Raw genomic sequence first — 22,091 nt, 5'->3', positions numbered from 1 at the left:
AAAACATTAAATTGTTAGCTTTAGCAGAATCTAGGGTGTGCAAGTATTTTTTTAAACTTGGTTCATAAGTTTTTGGATGCAGTTTGAAAGAGACCCGACTGGGGTCAGAATTGTCTCTCCAAGAAAAGATTGTTGAGAGCTCTTTAGGGAACACTATCTGTATGAAAAACTTTTAGCTTATGAAATTTCTAGATGAGTGCTTGTTCAGAAACTTGCAATGGCCATTCAAAGCCGAGAAAGTACAACAGCTCAGTTGAGAGAGTAGTCAAGGAAAAAGGCTGCTGTTCAAAGGACAGGAGGTGAGAAGAAGCAGGATAGGGAAAAAGACTCTCTCTGGATTTGATCAATTGTAAAGGGTAAGTGAAGGGGAGGAGATGGGATTTTGTTTTGTTGTGCTTTGAAATCTTTCAAAATGTGTTTTTTATATATATGACTTGATTTTGTTTAATTTCTTTATCTTATTTTTGCTTAATTCACTTGTTTTATTGTTAAAGACAAACCTGCAGCCTTGCGTGCTGAGGCTTCAGAAAAAGAACATCACATTACATTAACAAAAACAAAATCTGATCCATCAGGCCAGATTTCATACTTGGATCTAACTTGTCCAATAGTAACATCAGATGGGATTAGTACATGGGTTAAAATTGTGGAACTCCCTTCCCAATGCCATTGTGGATATCACTATGCTCCACGAACTGCAACAGTTCAAGAAGGCTGCTGACCACCAATACTACATCGAAGGGCGTGGCTAGGTGAAGGTTCCACATACACCAATTTGCATGCCAAAGTACAGACTTTTCACTATTCATGGTGTTCAAGGTCCGTGAGCAGCAGGAAAATTTATAGGGAACACAGCTAATCACCTCTTTCTCAAGGTAATTGGGGATAGACAAATTCTGGATAACCGAATGGTGCCCATAGATTGCCCATGAACAAATAAAAATGTCTACATCTAGATATGGGTGGCACAGGTGGCTTAGTAGCTGGTACTGCTGCCTCACAGCACCAGGGACCCAGGTTCAGTCCTCCCCGCGGGCAACTGTCTGTGTGGAGTTTCCATATTCTCCCCATTTCTGTGTGGGCTTCCCCTGGGTGCTTTGGTTTCCTCCCACAGTCCAAAGATATGCAGGTTAGGTGCGTGCTAAATTTCCTGTAGTGTCCAGGGATGTGTAGGCTAGCTGGATTAGCAATGGGAAATGCAGGTTACAGGGATAGGGTAGAGGGGTGGGGTCTTAGTGGGGTGCTATTTGGAAGGTTGGTGTGGACTTGATGGGCTGACTGGCCTGCTTCCACACTGTGGGGATTCTATGATCTACCCTAGCAAATCTAGTCACAATTCTAAGGCTTATATTAGACCCTGAAGCCTTTTTTTCCAAACAAATTAGAGCACCAGACTAATGAGCTATTCCTGGTCAGTATACTGCTCCAATTCTACTCTTTGTGAATATATTTTCCATTCTCACTGATACCTTGATATCCCATTTATAATAATGTTGGCCAGAACTGTGGAACATACTTGAAGTGAGTAAAGAATTTAACACAATAGAGTCATTGGGCAACATAGTGGTACAGTGGTTAGCACTGCTGCCTCACAGCGCCAGAGACCCGGGTTCAATTCCTGTCTCAGGCAAGTGACTGTGTGGAGTTTGCACATTCTTCCCAGTGTCTGCATGGGTTTCCTCTGGGTGCTCCGGTTTCCTCCCACAGTCCAAAAATGTGCAGGTTAGGTGAATCGGCCATGCGAAACTACCCGTAGTGTTAGGTGAAGGGGTAAATGTAGAGGAATGGGTCTGTGTGGGTTGCTCTTCGGAGGGTAGGTGTGGGCTTGTTGGGCCAAAAGGTTTCCACACTGTAAGTTATCTAATTAGACAGCATGGAAACTGGCCTTTCAGTTCAACCAGACCACACCAAAATAAACTAGTCCCTTCTGCCTGCGCTTGGCCCATATTCCTTCACACTTTTCCTAGTGGGCGGCACGGTGGCACACTGGTTAGCACTGCTGCCTCACAGCGCCGGAGACCCGGGTTCAATTCCCGTCTCAGGCGACTGACTGTGTGGAGTTTGCACGTTCTCCCCGTGTCTGCGTGGGTTTCCTCCCACAGTCCAAAAATGTGCAGGTCAGGTGAATTGGCTATGCTAAATTGCCCGTAGTGTTAGGTAAGGGGTAGATCTAGATGTAGATGTAGGGGTATGCGTGGGTTACGCTTCGGCGGGGCGGTGTGGACTTGTTGGGCCGAAGGGCCTGTTTCCACACTGTAAGTAATCTAATCTAATCTAAATTTATCCAAATGTCTTTTAGACTCTGAAATTGTACCTGCATTCACCAATTTCTCTGGCAGTTCATTCCACAGATGAACCATGGTGTAAAAAAATGTTGCACATAATGTCCCGAATACATATATATTATTTTGTTAAGCATTTGAGCATTGTTAAGTTACATTGAAGCCGATTCTTTAATTTTTATTTTGTCTGCATTTTAACTGTAGTAATGTAAAAATAAAATGTGTTTTGCTTGAATTCGGATAGATGACCAATTAAATTGCATCTGGAACACAACACCTGACATGTTTAAAATTAGAAAAAGCTTGAGTGTAAGCTATCTTCTTAATATATTTTTAAGGGGGTAGGTCTAGTCCATAACAGTAGCTTCAACTTGCAAACTCTTTCTTTGCAGTAACTTGTAGCACATCTCACTCTCAAGACTTATTCCACCTTAAACATCTTGTATCATAGAGTCGTAGAGATGTACAGCATGGAAACAAACCACCAATTTCCCTAAGGAATGTCTCAGGTAACTTTTCCAGTGGTGATGGTTCCATCACATTATCTTCTTTGTACAAGTAAGCATTTGTCTTTCTCCTGTTCTAAAGCTGTGTCTGCACATTGTCTCAAAGTGACCTTTAGTTCTTTACTTATGTAGCATTTTTCCTCATAGCTGGGCACTGCCTGAGAGGTTTTGTTATTCATCAGTGCTGACATTGACTGCTACTATCTGTTGTTTGGCCTACTTCATGATTTGTCATGTGTCTTTGGGGTTTATAAATTATAAAGTTCTCTGCCCAAAATCATGCTATATGAGCTGACTGCAGGTAACAGAACATAGGGGTCCTGCACTAATATTCAAGGCTTCCCTGAAGAAGCCTCTCTCTGCATGGCATATCAAATATTGACAATGGAAGTGGAGGCCATTGATTGTGATGCTAAGAGTTTCTAAATCAGGAATGCTATAGATATCCTTGACATTAAAAGAACCAGCATCAAGGAGGTGGCTTTCCAATAGGCCCCAACAGTGATTACACCTACTGTGGGCCAACCTGCCAGTCATAGAAGGGCTTATTATTAGCCATCATAGGCTTGCAACTAATGAATCCAACCTTCCTAAAATGTGATGAATCCTTTCCTGTGAAAAGACTGTCCATCTCCTCTCATTCTGTGACTCTCCCTGTTTTCTGCTTCAAGCATAATTTGACTTGCTTTCTCCAAAGTCAAGTCTTCTTTGCCCTGTAATAAATCTGACAAAGATTCATCAATAATTCCAACAAATCTGACTCTTATGAATTCTGATTGCAATGCTCCAAAGTCACAGCTTTCCATTAATCAGTAGAGGTCATGATTACAATTAACTTGGTCATGAACTCTTTAGTTAAATCTTGTTCTTGCAAAAATAAATCGTTCTGAATAAAAAAAAACAAAGACTATGTGACAGCAAATTGCTGCAGATGCTGGAATCTGAACTGAAAACAAAAATGCTGGCAATCACAGAGGGCCAAGCAGCATCTGTGGCAAGAGAGCAATTAATGTTTCAAAGTAGCAATTTTTAAGAAGATTTGTAGCTCAGGTTGATGATAAGTTAGCTCGCTGAACTTGAAGGTTTGTTTTCAGACATTACATCACCATACTAAGTATCATCATCAGTGAGAGTCTCCAGTGAAGCACTAGTGGTATGCCCCACCTCTCTATTCATAGGTTTTGGTTTCTTTGATGTCATTTCTGGTTTTTTTTCAAGGGAAGTTAGATAGGATCTAAAAATTGATGTGTTCATTGATGGAATCCTGATTAGAATGTTATGCCTCTAAGAATTCTCGTGTGTGTTTTGCCTGTCCTAGGATGTGTATGTTGTCCCAGTCAAAGTGGTGTCCTTCTTTGTCTGTATGTATAGAAACTAGTGATATTGGGTTGCGGCTTTCCGTGGCCAGTTGGTGATTATGTATCCGGGTGGCGAGTTTCCTGCTAGCTTTAAGTCTAGATGATTCTTCATCAGAGCTGACGTGAAGTGTGGAGGGGGCTATCAACATCCTCTCTACCCCAGCGCTCCACAACCCAACTATTGCATAAATGCTGCCCCCTCTACATTTCATGTCAGCTCTGATCAAGAGTCATCCATTCTTGAGACATTAGCTTGCTCTCTCTCCACGTACAGCTGTGATTTCCAGCATTCTTGCTTTCAGTTATCAAAGACCGCTGGCACTTCTTCAAATGTATCTGTGTCTTCCTTTATGTTTTGGTGATTTCAGCCTGAGCTTTAGTACAGGTGCACAATCCTTTATTTCTGGTATTCAGAATTTTTCAAATTTCAGAAGAAGTGACAGTTTGGTGGTAAATTTTAAAAGAACCTTACCAGAGGAGCAGACTCACTGACTAAAACAGGCCCCGAAACAGAATCGAAGCCTGTCAAGTGCTGGGCCACGACACCCATGTCACATCTGAGTGACACGCATCAAGTACGTGTCAACCTGGGTTAACTGTTTGCATGCCAAACAACTTTGTTAATGAGGAAAAACACTTCACAAAAAACCTTCGGACTGTGGAGCTTTTCGGATTTCAGATAAAGGGTTGTCTACTGTATTTTAGCTTGAAGAAATTCTGTACCTTCACAGCTGTTTTCTAGAAGAAAATGTCCAATTCTGTACTGTTTGGCCTTTCTCTGACATCTAATCTGAGCTGGTATTAAGTCTTCCGCCACGACTACTTAATATTGTAACTTACTTATATTGCTTGAAAGCCATTTTAAAATTATAAAATCACACAACACCATGTTATAGTCCAACAGGTTTAAGTAGAAGCACTAGCTTTCAGGGTGCCGCTCCTTCACCAGGTGGTTGAGGGGCGCACAATTGTAAGACAGAATTTATAGCAAAATTTTGCTGTAAATTCTGTGTCTTACAATTGTGCACTCCACAACCACCTGAAGGAGGAGCGGCACTCTGAAAGCTAGTGCTTCCAATTAAACCTGTTGGACTATAACCTGGTGTTGTGTGATTTGTAACTTTGTACACCCCAGTCCAACACTGGCATTTCCAAATCATTCTAAATTAGCAATATCTGAATGTAGTTGCAAAATTTAAGCTTATAGCATTGCCATTTTACCAAATTATACAATGCTGTACAATTTTCTTTTAATCAAGTTTCAATCCTCTTAAAAAGCAATAGTGTATATGTATACTGCTTATGAGGGGTTTTTCTGCCTTTCTACAATAAAAATGGTGGCTTCTTACTTTCTAGTGGCTAGGTGGAGCTATTTCTGATTTGCTGTTTCTTCGCAGATGAAATGGATGCTTTCCTGTCTTTCATAGCTGATACACAATACTTGACCCTCTATCCAATTTTATAAATAAACGTCTGTGGTTGGCAGCCTTGCTAAGTGTTCCAACCAAATCTGTGGTCTAAATTATGGATCTCCCATTGTTATCATAGTTTAAAACTTCTTCTATCTTCCTGTCAAACTCCATCTTCTAAATGGTCTTCTATCAAATATGCTCGGTGATGTTCCTGATGTTGGGGCCTTGATGTAATTAATTTGAAGGCCCTTGATTTCATGCCTTGTGGTGACTCTCACTGTGAATGGGTTCCCACTGGAAACTCAATAACCAGAGGATACTGGTTGAAAACATTTGATAAGATTCTACAGGATAACCAGACGTCCTTTTTTTTGGGATAGTCGTTTCTTTATAAACTGCTATTCTTCCCAACTGGATACTTTTGTCATGCATGCTTTCTTCCTTGCCCACATGTGTCTTTTCTTTATTTCTGGAGTTCTGAAAATTTCTTCCCAGCCAAACCTCGATTCGAGACTGCTTCAACAGATCCTTCATCTATAAATGTTCTGTAGCTGCCAAGTGTGGCTAGTCTTTTTATTATTTTAATAGGTCTTTACATACTGTCTTTCCTAAATCCCTCATCAGCATGGAGATAAAGGTTTTAATGTGGGGTACTGCATTTACCTTGCTGTTGCTTTCAAGAGTTCTGCTGTCTGCTTAAAGTAGTAATGTTCTTCAAAGTCTTTGTAATTCTCTGAATCCCAATGCTTGATCAGCTTTTGATGGTTACTTTAATCACTTTTAGTGATTTGTTTAACTGGTCTGACATTAGTACCTCACATCCTAAAAATATTCACACTGGCAAGACAATGTGACAAATCACTAAATTCAAAGCTGAGGCATCTCGGAGAACATTCCAAAAAGCAAAGCCTGTGTAATTTCAGTGAGGCAGATCATAGCTCATCAAGATCAATCTTTAATAAATGTCTTAGGTGAACACTGAAATCCCCACTGGGATTTCTAGACTTCTCCAGAACCCACAGATGTTTTCTGTACAAAAGGAAGACATTCTGACATAATAGATAAACTTTTATCTGTGGTGTGCCATTCTATTCTTAACAGTGTGCCACGCTGTTTTTAGAACATAGAACATAGAACAATACAGCACAGAACAGGCCCTTCGGCCCACGATGTTGTGCCGAACTTCTATCCTAGATTAAGCACCCATCCATGTACCTATCCAAATGCCGCTTAAAGGTCGCCAATGAATCTGACTCTACCACTCCCACGGGCAGCGCATTCCATGCCCCCACCACTCTCTGGGTAAAGAACCCACCCCTGACATCTCCCCTATACCTTCCACCCTTCACCTTAAATTTATGTCCCCTTGTAACACTCTGTTGTACCCGGGGAAAAAGTTTCTGACAGTCTACTCTATCTATTCCTCTGATCATCTTATAAACCTCTATCAAGTCACCCCTCATCCTTCGCCGTTCCAACGAGAAAAGGCCGAGAACTCTCAATCTATCCTCGTACGACCTACTCTCCATTCCAGGCAACATCCTGGTAAATCTTCTCTGCACCCTCTCCAAAGCTTCCACATCTTTCCTAAAGTGAGGCGACCAGAACTGCACACAGTACTCCAAATGTGGCCTAACCAAAGTCCTGTACAGCTGCAACATCACTTCACGACTCTTGAATTCAATCCCTCTGCTAATGAACGATAATACTCCATAGGCCTTCTTACAAACTCTATCCACCTGAGTGGCAACCTTCAAAGATCTATGTACATAGACCCCAAGATCCCTCTGTTCCTCCACCTGACCAAGAACCCTACCATTAACCCTGTATTCCGTATTCTTATTTGTTCTTCCAAAATGGACAACCTCACACTTGGCAGGGTTGAACTCCATCTGCCACTCCTCAGCCCAGCTCTGCATCATATCTAAGTCCCTCTGCAGCCGACAACAGCCCTCCTCACTATCCACGACTCCACCTATCTTTGTATCATCTGCAAATTTACTGACCCACCCTTCGACTCCCTCATCTAAGTCATTAATAAAAATTACAAACAGCAGAGGACCCAGAACTGATCCCTGCGGAACTCCACTTGTAACTGGACTCCATGCTGAATATTTACCATCTACCACCACTCTCTGACTTCGACCGTTTAGCCAGTTTTCTATCCAATTGGCCAAATTTCCCTCTATCCCATGCCTCCTGACTTTCCGCATAAGCCTACCATGGGGAACCTTATCAAATGCCTTACTAAAATCCACGTACACTACATCCACTGCTCTACCCTCATCCACATGCTTGGTCACCTCCTCGAAGAATTCAATAAGACTTGTAAGACAAGACCTACCCTTCACAAATCCGTGCTGGCTGTCCCTAATCAAGCAGTGTCTTTCCAGATACTCGTAAATCCTATCCCTCAGTACCCTTTCCATTACTTTGCCTACCACAGAAGTAAGACTAACTGGCCTGTAATTCCCGGGGTTATCCCTATTCCCTTTTTTGAACAGGGGCACAACATTCGCTATTCTCCAGTCCCCTGGTACCACCCCAGTTGCCAGTGAAGACGAGAAGATCACTGCCAACGGTACTGCAATTTCCTCTCTTGCTTCCCACATAATCCTAGGATATATCCCGTCAGGCCCGGGGGACTTGTCTATCCTCAAGTTGTTCAAAATGTCCAACACATCTTCCTTCCTAACAGGTATCTCTTCTAGCTTATCAGTCCGTTTCACACTCTCCTCTTCAACAATACGGTCCCTCTCGTTCGTAAACCCTTTCTGGTTTTTACATAGTTCCAATTAAAATCTGAAGTGACAGTGACATGCACTGGGAAGACACGCGATCATGCAGATGCTATTCAGTGCTGAAATCTACTACTGATGACAATGAAGCAAATACAGATATGTTATTGGAGTCGAGTGTGTGGTGCTGCAGAAGCACAACAGGTCAGGCAGCATCTGAGGAGCATTCCTGATGAAGAGCTTTTGCCCAAAACTTCGATTCTCCTGCTCCTCGGAATACCTGATCTGCTGTGCTTTTCCAGCACCACACTCTTGACTCTGATCTCCAGCATCTGCAGTCCTCACCTTCTCCTATATTATAAAGAAGTCTCTGGGATGAACAGGGGGGCCTCTCCACCATGCAGGTAACTTTCTTGCTTAACTCCATGCCTTCATGAAGGCTAAAAGATTACAGAAGTGGCACATGCTCTTTTCTAGTTTGAATTTTACTTGTAAATATTTCATGTTACATTTGTTTCACCTCATTCATTGTTATTTGTTCAGACTAGCTTAGTCACAAGAGCTAAATGTACTCCCACGTATGTATAGTTAGAGGGAGTTAGGGTCATTTCCTTCACGGTGGAAGAAATAATCTGTCTTTGTGTTCACTATTTATTGAATTTCTCACTATTGTTCAATGCTGTATTCACTATCCAGGGGAATATGACTGAATGCGCAGGCTCAGCAAGCTGAGATCTTTTCTGTGCCCCCGTAAAGAATGTTGATTGAAGTCATTCCCAGTAGCAACATTTAAAATGTAGCTACACTCAAAGCCCTAAAATGTATCTGCAAGCTGATATCTTGGGTTGAACTAGTGTGCGCACAGACCTTTGGAGAAATTCTGAAGGAGAGTCATACTGGACTTGAAAAGTTAACTTTGTTTCTCCCTCCTCAGATGCTGCCAGACTTGCTGAGTTCTTCAGCACTGCTGTGAATTCAGATTTCCAGCATCCACAGTATTTTGCTTTTATTTAGATTGACCTATGACTAACTGTTCTCACTATCACTGCTCCCACTTTATTCTTCAATCCCCCTGACCCATCTTTTGTTCTCCCTTGGATCCTGCTTGGATTCACTCAGCACTCATTCACTATTGACTGCCTCTTGCTAGTTCAAAGTCCTTGTGCAACTACCATTCTTCTGTTCTCTTTCTTTGTACGACAAATTCAAATAAGTAAAACCAAGGACCTCAGATACTAATGGATAAAGCCAACTGCTTCATGTCATGTTTAAAGGAGCAAGAATGGAATTGCCATAAAGATGTTCACTTTATCATGAAGATGACACAATTACAAAATATTTCAATATAATGAGCATTCATGGCATACAAATGCCATTTAATTACAGGGAGGAACAACAAGATGGATTGAGACCTGAACCCCACAAATACACTGACTTAATCTCTTAATCTGAATCCATCGATGGTAAAGCAAAATTCCAATTACTACTTAATTAGGTCACCACCTGTGATGCTTCCTGCTTTTACAGCCCTATAAAATGTCCCATTAGGCACACACAATGCTTTGCCAGAGGATTCCAAGACCAATCTTGTCAGATTGTGCTATCTACATACAGTATTTTAATTAGCTGCATGTACTTCAGATTATTTACCTTTAAACTTTCCAGCAAAATGTCACATAAGGAACAGGTGGTACTTATTCAAGGTATAGGGTGTTTCGTTTAGAAAAGAGGTTGAATGTAGAATTCTAATCTCACCCCAAAATCAATTCCAGAATTATGAGAGTGATTCAAAGAGCACACAGTTATTTACTTGCATAGGAGTTTTAAAGCAGTGGACTCTTCTAATGTTGCTAAAACCTAACAAAGACCTTGACAACATTTGCAAGTAGAATTCAATACAGATTACCTCAATGGCATACATACTTGGAATAAACAGGAAACATTTAATGAATGGTATCAAGCTCATTAAGGAGGAGGCTAAAAGAGATTGGGCAGAGATGGTATACTGTTACTTTTAGAACAGCAAGGAGATGTATTACAAAAGCTGTTCAGTTTAAGGCAATCATTCTACAATTTTAGGAACTTTCAAAGTGCAGAGAATAACCATCTGGCTGATATCTTGATTCTAACTTTAACCCCTAGATGAGAACATGGCAAAGGAACTGCCTAGCTGGGAGCAACAGCAGTCAAGCTCAACTGACCTTATCAGATCAGCATAATATGCCACTTGATAACTTCCTAGTCCAAAAGAGAAATGAGTGCCCAAAAGGTAGGGGGTTGCCATTAGAAACCCTTGACAAAAGTCAAGTCAAAGAGGCCCAAACTTCCTTACAGGGTTAGGAGTTCTGTTCCTCCCAGCCAAAAGGTACCTTTAAAACGTACCTTGCTAGGCCTATTTTGGCCTGGCTCCACAAACCAGCACGTTTGACCCAATGTTATTATTGCGCAACAGTTCAGTTATATACAGCATTGTCAAGTACACATCTGGAGTAGAGTAGAATCATAGAATCCCTAAAGTGTGTAAGTAGGCCATTCAGCCCATTGAGTCCACATTGAAGAGCAATCCACCCAGACCCACCATCCCCATCCTATCCCTGTAACCCTCAATTTCCCATGGCTACTCTACCTGGACTACACACCCCTGGACACTTTGAGCAATTTAGCCTGACCAATCCACCTAACCTGCAGATCTGTGGATTGTGGGAGGAAACCATAGCACCCAGAGGAAGCCCAAATAGACAGCTGCTAAAAGCTGGAATTAAACCCGGGTTCCTGTCGCTGTGAGGCACTGATCACCATGCCTCCTGAAGGATGTTAGTGAACTGAAAGCAGTTCATAGAAGTTTACTTGACTAATATTTGGAATGAGCCTCCTGAAGAATAGATGGGCTTGGCCTGTATTCTCTAGAGTTCAAAACAGTTGGAGGTGATTTAATTGAAACATGCAAGATCCTGAGGGGTCTTGAACAGGTTGATGTTGAAAGGATCTTTCCTCTTGTAGGAGAATCTAGAACGAGTATCATAGTTTAAAAGTAATTGGCATGCCTGTTTAGAAAAGAGATGAGGAAACATTTCTTTCCTCTTAGAGGATTGTGAATTTTTGAAAGTCCCTTCCTCAAGAGGCAGTGGATATAGAATTTTAAAATATTTTTAAGGCAGTGATAAATTCTTGATTACCAAAGGAATAAAAGATTATTGGGGATATACAGAAATGTAGAATAGAGGTTAGAATCAGATCAGCCATAACCTTACTGAAAAGGGAAATGGCCTACTCTTATTCCTTTATCATATGTTTCTAACAATAAGTACACATTATCAAGGAAAATGGGAAGGGGGAAGATAAAGGTTTATAGGTACATATACCAACATACTCTTAATGATGATGTACTTTTTTCCCCAAACAGGTACATTTTCCTTAGGAATGAAAGTTTCACATTAGCGGAAGCTAGAAAATGTTGGCCCAGTGCCAATTTGATAGATGGCACAAAATAAGTCCAGTGTGGGGTTTGGAAAGGAAATTGCAGGTGTTGTTCTCATGAGTATCACCTTCCCATATTGTCATGGATTTGACAGGGGTAAGTCACCAAACATTCACAATATAAGCAAACTTCACAAACACATTATCTCATAGATCTCAGTTTAACAGGAGTCCATGGATCCTGAACACAAACCAGTATGGCTAAAACATGTACATCCAGAGTTGAAAGAAACTGCAAAGGAGGTTAAATGTAACTGTGCAAATGGCACAGGAAAATGTACAAATCAGAACAACACAAGAACAAGCCAATTAAACCAGCATACCTGCTTGTAGAGATATCCTGTTAATCCTAATTCCCTGCTCTTTCCCTGTTGTCTTGTTCCCTGAAGCACCCAAGTACTTATCCAAGTGAATCTACACCTGAGTTTCAGGTCACAGATCCCTCATGTTGCTGTTGGTTTCTTTGCCCATTGCTTTAAATCCAAGTTTTCAGGCTGAGATATTAAAGAGTTAACTTGCTCTACTGACCTCAAGAAATAAAATGCCGCAGGAGGCAAGGTGGTGTGTCTTTGTCTTATAGGTGGAATGTGGGAGGTTTACATGGCCATTTCCTTGCCATTCAGGGATGATTTACACTTTCATCCAGAAATCAATGAGAACATTACAGTTGGAATTTGACTATTCCCCTATAGTTACAGAACAAAAAATGATTTGCAACAGATTTGACCATTAAGGGATGATTTGCATTACATTGTTTCTGGAGGTGGGGTGGGCTCTGCATTGTATCTTGAATGACATGTGACTATGAGGGGATGCCCAGGGGTTGTGGGCATAGAGTTTATATCAGAGTGGTGCTGGAAAAGTACTGCAGGTCAGGCAGCATTAGAGGAGCAGGAAAATCGACATTTTGGGCAAAAGCCTGATGAAGGGCTTTTGCCCGAAACGTCAATTTTCCTGTTCCTCGGATGCTGCCTGACCTGCTGTGCTTTTCCAGCAACACACTATCGACTTCAGAAGTGAATGGTCTGTCTAACGTCCTGAACAGATAGGCACGAAGTGTCATTTTTAATGGAGATGTAAGCAGAGTGCTTTTTGCCACATTGTTCTTTAATGTTTAGACATAAAATTTGTAATGGTGGAAAGCAAAGCAAGGAATGAATCACTGCGATAGTGTGTGTCAACATGGTCAACAATGAAAAGCTGCAGCTTCCTGTGATTGAAAAGTCCAAAGATCACAGTATTTTGCAAATGTGTTTGCAAATTTTCAGAAGACACTACCCACTCAGAATGAGGGTAACAAAAGCACAAGGATGGCTTCCAGCATTTGGAGATGTGAATCAGGAGAGTAGCCAAAATGTAGGAACAAAAAAAGTGGAAAGATCAAAATTACTGGTATCTGTGCACACACACCCTACCCTCCTCCCAGGCACCCTAATATCACAGGCCTCTAGAGCGTCTTGCTGAAGTTGGGCATGGAATTGTTGTTAACAAAGTTGAACATGTTAGAACCATTAACTGCCCCCCTTTTAACCAGATCATAAAAGGTATTATTACTGAGGATGCACCTGGTGATAACAGGATCTGGTTTTCTAATTTCAGTTGTTGGCCAGGTCTTCTGATCCACAATTTTAAACAAGATCAACTAATAATGCATTCCTAATGAAGAAAAACCAGCAATTTTATTTAAAAATAAGCAAAATTATTTTACCTTTTGAGATGATGTGCAAGCTACATTTATTAACAGACATGATTTAAGATCTAATCAGCACTGTTATCACAATCAAACTTCAAGATGAGTGGAAAAATAAAACAGTGTTTGTAAAACATAGATACCACTCCCTGCATTATTTTTCCAAAGAAATCAAAAGACAGAAGACTTATTAATTTTGGCAAAGACCTTCAATGGTAGTTACTGAATGAACATCCTTAAATGCAGGATGTTCATACCACGCTACATTTGGCTGGCAAGAAGCCAAGTCATTTTGTGTTCAAACATGGATTAAAAAGGTTGAAGAAGTCTTACACTTCAATATTGAATATATTAATGCAGTTCACAATTAAAGAATATCGAGAATCGTAATCTTACAGCACACAAGGCAGCCATCTGGCACATTTCCAAACTTCATAAGACTTTAGTTCTCTTAAACTCTCTTGCAAATATTAATTTACATGAATTTATCATTTGTCTATTATTTCCCAAAGCTCTTAATGACATTTGAAAAAAAAATTCACTCTGACAAATGTATGTTGCTTATCCTTAACTATCTCAAAGTAACTACTTATTGCCAACTATAGCTGTAAAAAAATTCAAAATCTTGAGAACAAAAAGTGTTGGGGAGTTCTAATACAAAATTACATTCACAGGAAGATTAGATTATCATGCATTACTGTTCTTTTGAATTCAAAACTGATACATTATTAATTTTGGCATGCTCTCATTTAAATCAAGAGGCTCTGGGGTCATACTTCATTGTAGAGATTAATCACTAAATGTTGATTAACATTCCAATATTTGACTGAAGGGATTAGGTTTTTCAGGTGAAACGTTATGTTGGGTCGCATCTGCCTCCCAAAAGAGATCTGAAGTGCACTATTTGAAAACAGAGAAGTCTTCCCTGTGACCTCACTGACATGGATACTGCATGAACAGGTCAAATTAGCTCAATACTGTCCATAAATAAATTGTCACATAAATAAGCTGTTTCCGTGCAGTACAATAGTCAATACACTTGGTATTTCCAAAGCACTGTGAAAGCCACAACCTAACTGAAATGAATAAAGTAGTTTAAACATTTTAGTAGTAATTATCATCACAAGGATGTTGTAAGTTTTCATAGCTAATTAAGTACTCTTAACTACAAATAATTTCATAATATAGAATACATGAAAGACAATGACTGTTTATGCATAGAAAGCTTAGGAATGAATATCTACACCTTCAAAATAGCTGTTTGAGTTCAGCTTGTGTATGATGGGAAATGAAGAGTACCTCAGATAAGTTTAAATACATTGTACAAAAGCAAATCGACCCAATTTTAGAATGATTCAAATTAGACCCAATATTAAGATTTACTGAATACTGCAATTATATACATGCTTATGTCCATAACAAAAGATACTGTTACTGTAAAGTGAAACTTAATTATCATTTTGTATTAATCTAACACCTTTAACAAAATAATCCTGAAGAAGCTTCACACAAGTATAGCCATTACATAAAATGTAATGCCAGAGAAGATTTCAGGTAATGACAAAAAGATTAGTTATAAAGAAGTGGCTTTTAACTAGGCCTATACAAAAAAAAGGAGGGGAAATAGATGGAGACTGTTTAAAAAACGCCAAATTATGGAGTTTTTAAAGAGCTGAAAGTATGCACTCCCCCCAAAAAAAGGGTGCGGTGGAGGGGTGGGGAGTCCGACTTCTTGGAGTGTCGTAGAGCTAGCAGACGATAGAGGGATTTGGCTAAGTAGAGACGATAAAACGTGGATGAGAAATGTGAATTGGACATCTTGATAGGACAGAACTAATGAAGAAAGGTTGATGGGCAAGGGGAATGTAACAGCATAGAATATCATCAGCATATTTTTGACAAGCTGAGGCTTATGAAAGGCTAAGTGAAATGGAGAGTTCAGACATAGCTGGGCGAGCGCAGCTTGGAACAAAGCAGGATGCTGAAGTCGCAGTGTGGTTCAAACTTCAGTAGTAACTGGATCAAGGAAAGACGGTGAAACGGTTTGAAATTTATCAGCACACACATCTTGTTACAGACCTTTGCTTAGTTTGCGCTTAATTATTTTAATTGATAATCTTCAATTTTTCCCTCTTTATTACTCAAGTTTTTAAAAAAATTGTTAAATTGTTTTCTAGTCATATAACACATTAACAGCCTGTAAATAACAGCAGACATGTTGGTTTCCTTGCCTTCACCTTGTATCTTGGTTGTTCCAATTTTACCGAACTGTTTTCCCGTTCAATTTGTTAAAAGTTACATAACTCAAACTTATCTGCTTTCTGAAGAAGAGTCAGTTTCAACTAGAATGGTTGACACCCATTTCTCTCTCTGCAGGTGCTGTCTGGACTTGAATTTATCCAGCACTTTGTCTTATTTCAGATCTTCAGCTCCACAAAGTTTGCTTTTATTTACACCTTTAATCATTTCTCATACTGAATGACCTGCTGTGGTTTTCTAGCATTTCTAGTTTTAATTGTTCACTTATATCAACACAATTTTGGCTGCTCCATTAAAGCAAGACTATACTAAGGAATACAAATCATGACAAAACAACTTTCAAATAATTGGCCAAAAGTTTCGGTCTGTATTTACATGATACAGAACAAAAAAAAACAAATTTGTAACATCAAATTCAGATGCATTTGTGTCGCTGGATTACTCTCTCTTATAGGTAAAAACAATAACTGCAGATGCTGAAAACCAAATACTGGATTAGTGGTGCTGGAAGAGCACAGCAGTTCAGGCAGCATCCAAGGAGTAGCGAAATCGACGTTTCGGGCAAAAGCCCTTCATCAGGAATAAAGGCAGTGAGCAGTCACCTCTATCCAAGGCCCTAAAAGAGCCTTCCACATCCATCAAAGTTTCACCTGCACATCCACTAATATCATTTATTGTATCCGTTGCTCCCGATGTGGTCTCCTCAACATTGGGGAGACTGGGCGCCTCCTAGCAGAGCGCTTTAGGGAACATCTCCGAGACACCCGCACCAATCAACCAAACTGCCCCGTGGCCCAACATTTCAACTCCCCCTCCCACTCTGCCGAGGACATGGAGATCCTGGGCCTCCTTCACCGCTGCTCCCTCAGCACCAGACGCCTGGAGGAAGAACGCCTCACCTTCCGCCTCGGAACACTTCAACCCCAGGGCATCAATGTGGACTTCAACAGCTTCCTCATTTCCCCTTCCCCCACCTCATCCTAGTTTCAAACTTCCAGCTCAGCACTGTCTCCTTGACTTGTCCGACCTGCCTAGCTCCTTTTCCACCTATCCACTCAACCCTCTCCTCCTTGACCTATCACCTTCATCTCCTCCCCCACTCACCCATTGTACTCTATGCTACTCTCTCCCCACCCCCACCCTCCTCTAGCTTATCGCTCCACGCTTCAGGCTCACTGCCTTTATTCCTGATGAAGGGCTTTTGCCTGAAACGTCGATTTCGCTGCTCGTTGGATGCTGCCTGAACTGCTGTGCTCTTCCAGCACCACTAATCCAGTACTGTCTCTATAGGTACAGCTGCTCCTTTATTATCCCAACTGATTGGTTGTGATGAAATATTGCATTTAAAAAAACCAACATGTACTGAAGCTTCCAGAATAATCAGAAATTGCTGCTTCCAATGAAAACCATGCTACCCATTCACTTCAGCAAATAAATGATCAGAAGACATTGAGTTTAAAGGATTACTGGGGATGGGTCATAATGCCTTTAATTGCCATAAAAAGCGCTGAAAAATCTCACTTACCAAAACCAAGTGTGTTGGAACATGAATCAGGGGCTATTTTTCCTGCAGCGGCAGAGGCTGAGAGGTGACCTTATAGAGGTTTATAAAATGAGGGTCATGGATAATGTAAATAGACAAGGTGTTTTCCCTGGGGTGGGGGAGTCCAGAGTTGGAGGGCATACGTTAGGGCAAGAGGGAAAACTTTCAAGAAGGGACCTGAGGGGTAACTTTTTCACAGAGGGTGGTGCATGTATGGAATGAGCTGCCAGACGAAGTGGGTACAATTACAACATTACAAGGCATCTGGATGGGTATATGAATAGGTGTATATGGGTACATGTATATATGCCAAGTGTTGGCAAATGGGACTAGATTAGGTTCTGGTCGGCATGTACGATTTGGGCCAAAGGGCCTGGTTCTGTGCTGTACATCTCTGACACTGAGTCCTTGAATTGCTAACCCCAATGGAAGAGACTGATTCATCACAATATAGTTTTATCTACCAGAAGATGTAATATTACATTAAAGGGCAATATTCTAAGGCTTTACAAGTTTAAAACACAATCTCCAACCTAGTTGCCTAAGACATAAGGCCATGACTACATCATTCAATCTTCTCTAACTTGGCTCGTAATTTATTTACAGCAAAACTTATCAGCAAGTTACAAAGCATCCTGTTGGCTGTATGTGAAACATTAAATGTAGTTAGTTAGTCCTAGTTCATAATCAGTTAGTCTCATTCACTTGAGATGACGTGTCAAAATAAGCAACCACGATCGCGATGTCTCCAATATTGGGTTGAATGTTAGGACCTCCACTGAGAAATCAGAATTATCTGAATAAATCCACATGATTTATTTTGGCCTTAACTGTTCAAGATATCATTTTAGTTTCTCTAAAATATGAAATATTTCAGTCCAAAAAAATGCAAATGAATTAAACAAAAATTGACTGATTTATTGATTCAGCAAAATTTATGCTGAAGATGCACATTCAGCATTTAAAGATATCAGTAATATTAAAACTAGGTAATGCCTTTAGAAAAATGAGAATCTCAAAACTTTGTAGCAAAAGAACCCACACATCCCATTGTATCATCTCTCTAAAACAGCAACCCACTTAGAACTTCTCCCCCTCTTATTTTTAATTATTTAAATTAATTGTAATTAATTATTTATTCTCTTTGAATTCTCTAATTCTGTTTTCACCACCATTTCATATACGTTGCATAAAATTTATCGAAACCATCTGTGTTCATTCGATGAATTGTGAATTTATTCAATTTTAGATACTTTCTGATCAAACTGGTCAGAGATGGTATTGCAGTATACACTTCTAGAACAGGTAGGACTGGATCCCAGGCCTCCTGGCTCCAAGGTATTGTGACATTCTCTTTGTCACAATAGACCTTGTTTTGTGACTGAAAAATTAGAGCTAATTTTTTTCTTTTTTCCTTTTGCCTCACACCTTAATACCTCTCTCACTGACATCTGTGCAATCATCTTTCATCTTTAATACTGTCCTATAATTTCTGGGAATTATTGATGTCTTCATCTTCATGTTACTCCTTGATAGCATCATAAAGCGCATTTGGGCCATATCTCAAATGTACACTGGTAAGACCAGGGATCGACTGCTCCAACACACATTTTTGATTGTGTGTCTGGCATCCAGTCTTGAATCAGCTACAAGTATTTTTGCATTAATTCTTCAGATGTGGGTGTATTTATTGCTGACTTACTTTTTTGAGAATATGGTAGAAGCTTGCCTTCTTGAACCATTGCAGGCTATGGACTGGAAATGCTCTCACAATATTATGATGTATGGAACTCCAAGTTTTTAAAAACACGAATGAAAGGAACAACAAATTAGATTAGATTACATTACAGTGTGGAAACAGGCCCTTCGGCCCAACAAGTCCACACCAAAGCGCAACCCACCCATACCCCTACATTTACCCCTTACCTAACACTACGGGCAATTTAGCATGGCCAATTCACCTGACCTGCACATCCTTGGACTGTGGGAGGAAACCGGAGCACCCGGAGGAAACCCACGCAGACACGGGGAGAACGTGCAAACTCCACACAGTCAGTCGTCTGAGGTGGGAATTGAACCCAGGTCTCTGGCGCTGTGAGGCAGCAGTGCTAACCACCGTGCATTACCTGTCCTGTCAGAAACTTTATACCTTTGCCACTGTTGTCACCTATCCTTTGTCCCCACAATCAGAATGAGCTATACTGTTTGCAATTTAATTGTCCTGTGAAATCTGTGTTGAACTTCTGACTGTCCATCACAAAGGCTTCCATCTCGGTCTCAGGCCACATGAAAGAACGAAATCTTAATCCACATCTTTGTTTCCTTCATACAACTATTCCAAAATGCCTCCTTCACTTTCCATAATCTCCAGTAGTCTGCCTGGCTCTTTGTACTCCAACGCCTGAGATTTAACATCAATATCCTTATGTTTAAATCTAATAGCCGTGCCTCTTATATCAGTAACCTCCCACAGTTCTGCCAGTAAGCTCTGCCCATCAATCTCTCGCCTCTCGTACAAATGGTGGACCGTTGGCGGCTGCCTAGTCAAGCCCCAACTCACTGGAATCCTTTCCCCCACCAAACTATTAATCGCTCTCTAATATCTCCTTCATTAGTTCTGAGTCCATTTTTTTCAGATCACTGTCAAGTGGGGGATTTTCTGAACGTTTTGTCTCAGTAAATAAAGCTGGATATAAATTCAATTGCTTGCTGCTGAACTATAATCAGGTCATTCCAATGAAATGAAAGTGTTTCTCTGTGGGCCAGGTTTGGTTTGGATGGATAAGGAAGCAGCAATACACACACTCTATTTCCGGGTGCCGGGCCTGAACTCTCCGCCTATGAAAAGTGGACACACACACAGGACGGACGGGCAGATCCGGGAGATTAAACCGGTGGCTAATGAATGGAAAATACAGAACAAGACGGCGCTAAGTTATATAAACCAAGGCGACGACACGCCGGTTAAACTCCATCTTATTTTGTCACAATCAAGAGGCGAGCTTTGAAGCCTCTGGGGGAAGGGTAATGACCTGGGGCCACAGTTCAGAGGGCGGCGGCACAGACAGGGCCTCTTCCACACACCCCCGACCCCGACCCCGACCCCGCCAACCAGACTGCGGCGGACTCGGGCTCCCCGCCTTGTCCAACCGGCTTTTAGTGGGGGGTGGGTGGCCCGCTCCAAGTCCAGAGACCGAACCTAAAATCAGTAAAGGAACTCACCAGCAGGAAGAGGAGGATGTGCCGTATGGAGTGAGAGAGCTGCAGAGGCGCTGTAGGTTTCATGGTAGTGGTGAGTGGGCTGACCGGTGGGGCTTCCACACTGCTTTCCTCTCTCCGCTCCACTTACACCGCAGGCCGCCTCCGGAACCACAAGCCGCTGCTTCGGGAGGGGCGGGGAGAACAATGCGCAAACACTTCCTGTGCTACTTCATAGTATCTCGGGAGTTGTAGTTTCACAGCCACGGCACCATCGCCTGTTTGAGAGCAGCTTGTGGAGCAGAGAGACTACAGGGACCAGTATGCAGCGTTAGGCCGGCGCTGAAGGCACATCTATTTTGTTGGTATAAAAAGTAAAATAATGTTTTAATTAATTGCCGAAGGGAGATTAGCTCCTTGATTCTCTTTTTCCTTCCGGACACTGACGGGGGAAGTTGTCTCAGTTGTTATACAAATGAAGAAGTAAAATGGAGAGAGCTCGAGGCTGAAAAGTTTTCTTTTTTTTGTCCCCAGGCCTTTCAGCAGCTGTAGGTAAATAAAGTCCAACTATTGAACTTGAGAGATAGTGATCGCAAGTTAAATCTTTTTAATTACAACTTATTTTAATTTTCAATGAAGTTCTCGCTTTTGGTGTTCAAAGGTGTGTAGCGTAAAATTGGTAAATTGTTTTATTTGACTAAGGGGAAAGTACAATTATTTGTTTACCGATATACTCCTATCGATGGTCTGATAATGTGTTTAATATGCCAAACGTTTTGAACTTAATACTTCGATGGGATTAGAGAGTTGAAAGATATGAGGACAAGCACAAACCACACCCAATTAATGAAAATTGCTTGATTGGTTTTGAATTTTTAAACTTAACATATACATGCAAATAACATTTTGATCCCGTAAAAGTAATATCGTTCCGAATCAGAAAGTTGTAATTTTAGACCTTATTTGATAATTAAGTTGAGTACAAAATCTTGATTGGTGCTTTCTACAACTAAGAAAATGCTGTGTTGTTGGAGGTGTCTTTGCAACTAGGGCTGTCAGATGAACGTTAAATATTCTGTTGCACAATTTGAAGAAAAGCCAATAGATCACCCTGTGCTTTGGCCAACACTTCACAAAATGGAGCGATTCGTTTCCATCTCCCTGTTAGTGAAAGCTACTTAATACAAGTTAGCAGCTGTGTTCCGACATACCATACAGACCTTAAGACCATAAGCAATAGGGGCAGAATTAGGCCATTTGGCTCATCGAGTCTGCTTCACCAGCCATTCAGTCATGGCTCATATGTTTCTCAACCCCATTATCCTGCCCTGTTCCTCCATTATAACTCTCAATCCCCTTACCAATCAAGGACATATCTATCTCTGTCTTTAATGCACTCAATGACTGGCCTCCACAACTCTCTGCAGCAATGAGTTCAACAGATTAACCACTCTCTGGCTGAAGAATTTCCTTCTCATCTCAGTACTAAAGGACCATCATTTCATTTGAGGGCTGTGCCCTTGGGTCCTAGTCTCTCCTACTAGTGGAAACATCTCATCCATTGCGATTCTATCCAGGCTTCTCAGTATTCTGTAACTTTCAATGAAATCCACCCTCAGCCTTCTGAA

At 41.0% G+C, this 22,091-nt stretch overlaps 2 protein-coding genes across 12 annotated transcripts in view; one reads left to right on the top strand and one right to left on the bottom strand.

Moving 5' to 3' along the window:
- The window catches only part of erp44 (endoplasmic reticulum protein 44), a 100,762-nt gene extending 80,103 nt beyond the window's left edge, over positions 1 to 20,659 (bottom strand). Inside the window, exon 1 of one of the 2 annotated variants that reach the window (XM_072575554.1) lies at positions 20,488 to 20,659. In XM_072575554.1, coding sequence (XP_072431655.1) covers positions 20,488 to 20,550 — 63 coding nt within the window. In that variant the 5' untranslated portion in view covers positions 20,551 to 20,659. The remainder of the gene's footprint in view (positions 1 to 20,487) is intronic. The other variant, XM_072575555.1, reaches the window with a different exon arrangement.
- The window catches only part of invs (inversin), a 282,226-nt gene continuing 280,770 nt past the window's right edge, over positions 20,636 to 22,091 (top strand). For 7 of the 10 annotated variants that reach the window (XM_072575542.1, XM_072575547.1, XM_072575546.1 and 4 more), the window contains exon 1: positions 20,636 to 21,015. The gene's annotated coding sequence lies outside the window, so the exon portion shown is untranslated. The other 3 variants (XM_072575544.1, XM_072575543.1, XM_072575545.1) reach the window with 3 other exon arrangements.

This window comes from Chiloscyllium punctatum, chromosome 8 (assembly GCF_047496795.1).
Source record: "Chiloscyllium punctatum isolate Juve2018m chromosome 8, sChiPun1.3, whole genome shotgun sequence".
In the NCBI taxonomy this organism is placed as follows: domain Eukaryota; kingdom Metazoa; phylum Chordata; class Chondrichthyes; order Orectolobiformes; family Hemiscylliidae; genus Chiloscyllium; species Chiloscyllium punctatum.
The sequence above is the reverse complement of the archived record's forward strand: the minus strand, read 5'-3'. Positions and strand labels throughout refer to the sequence as shown.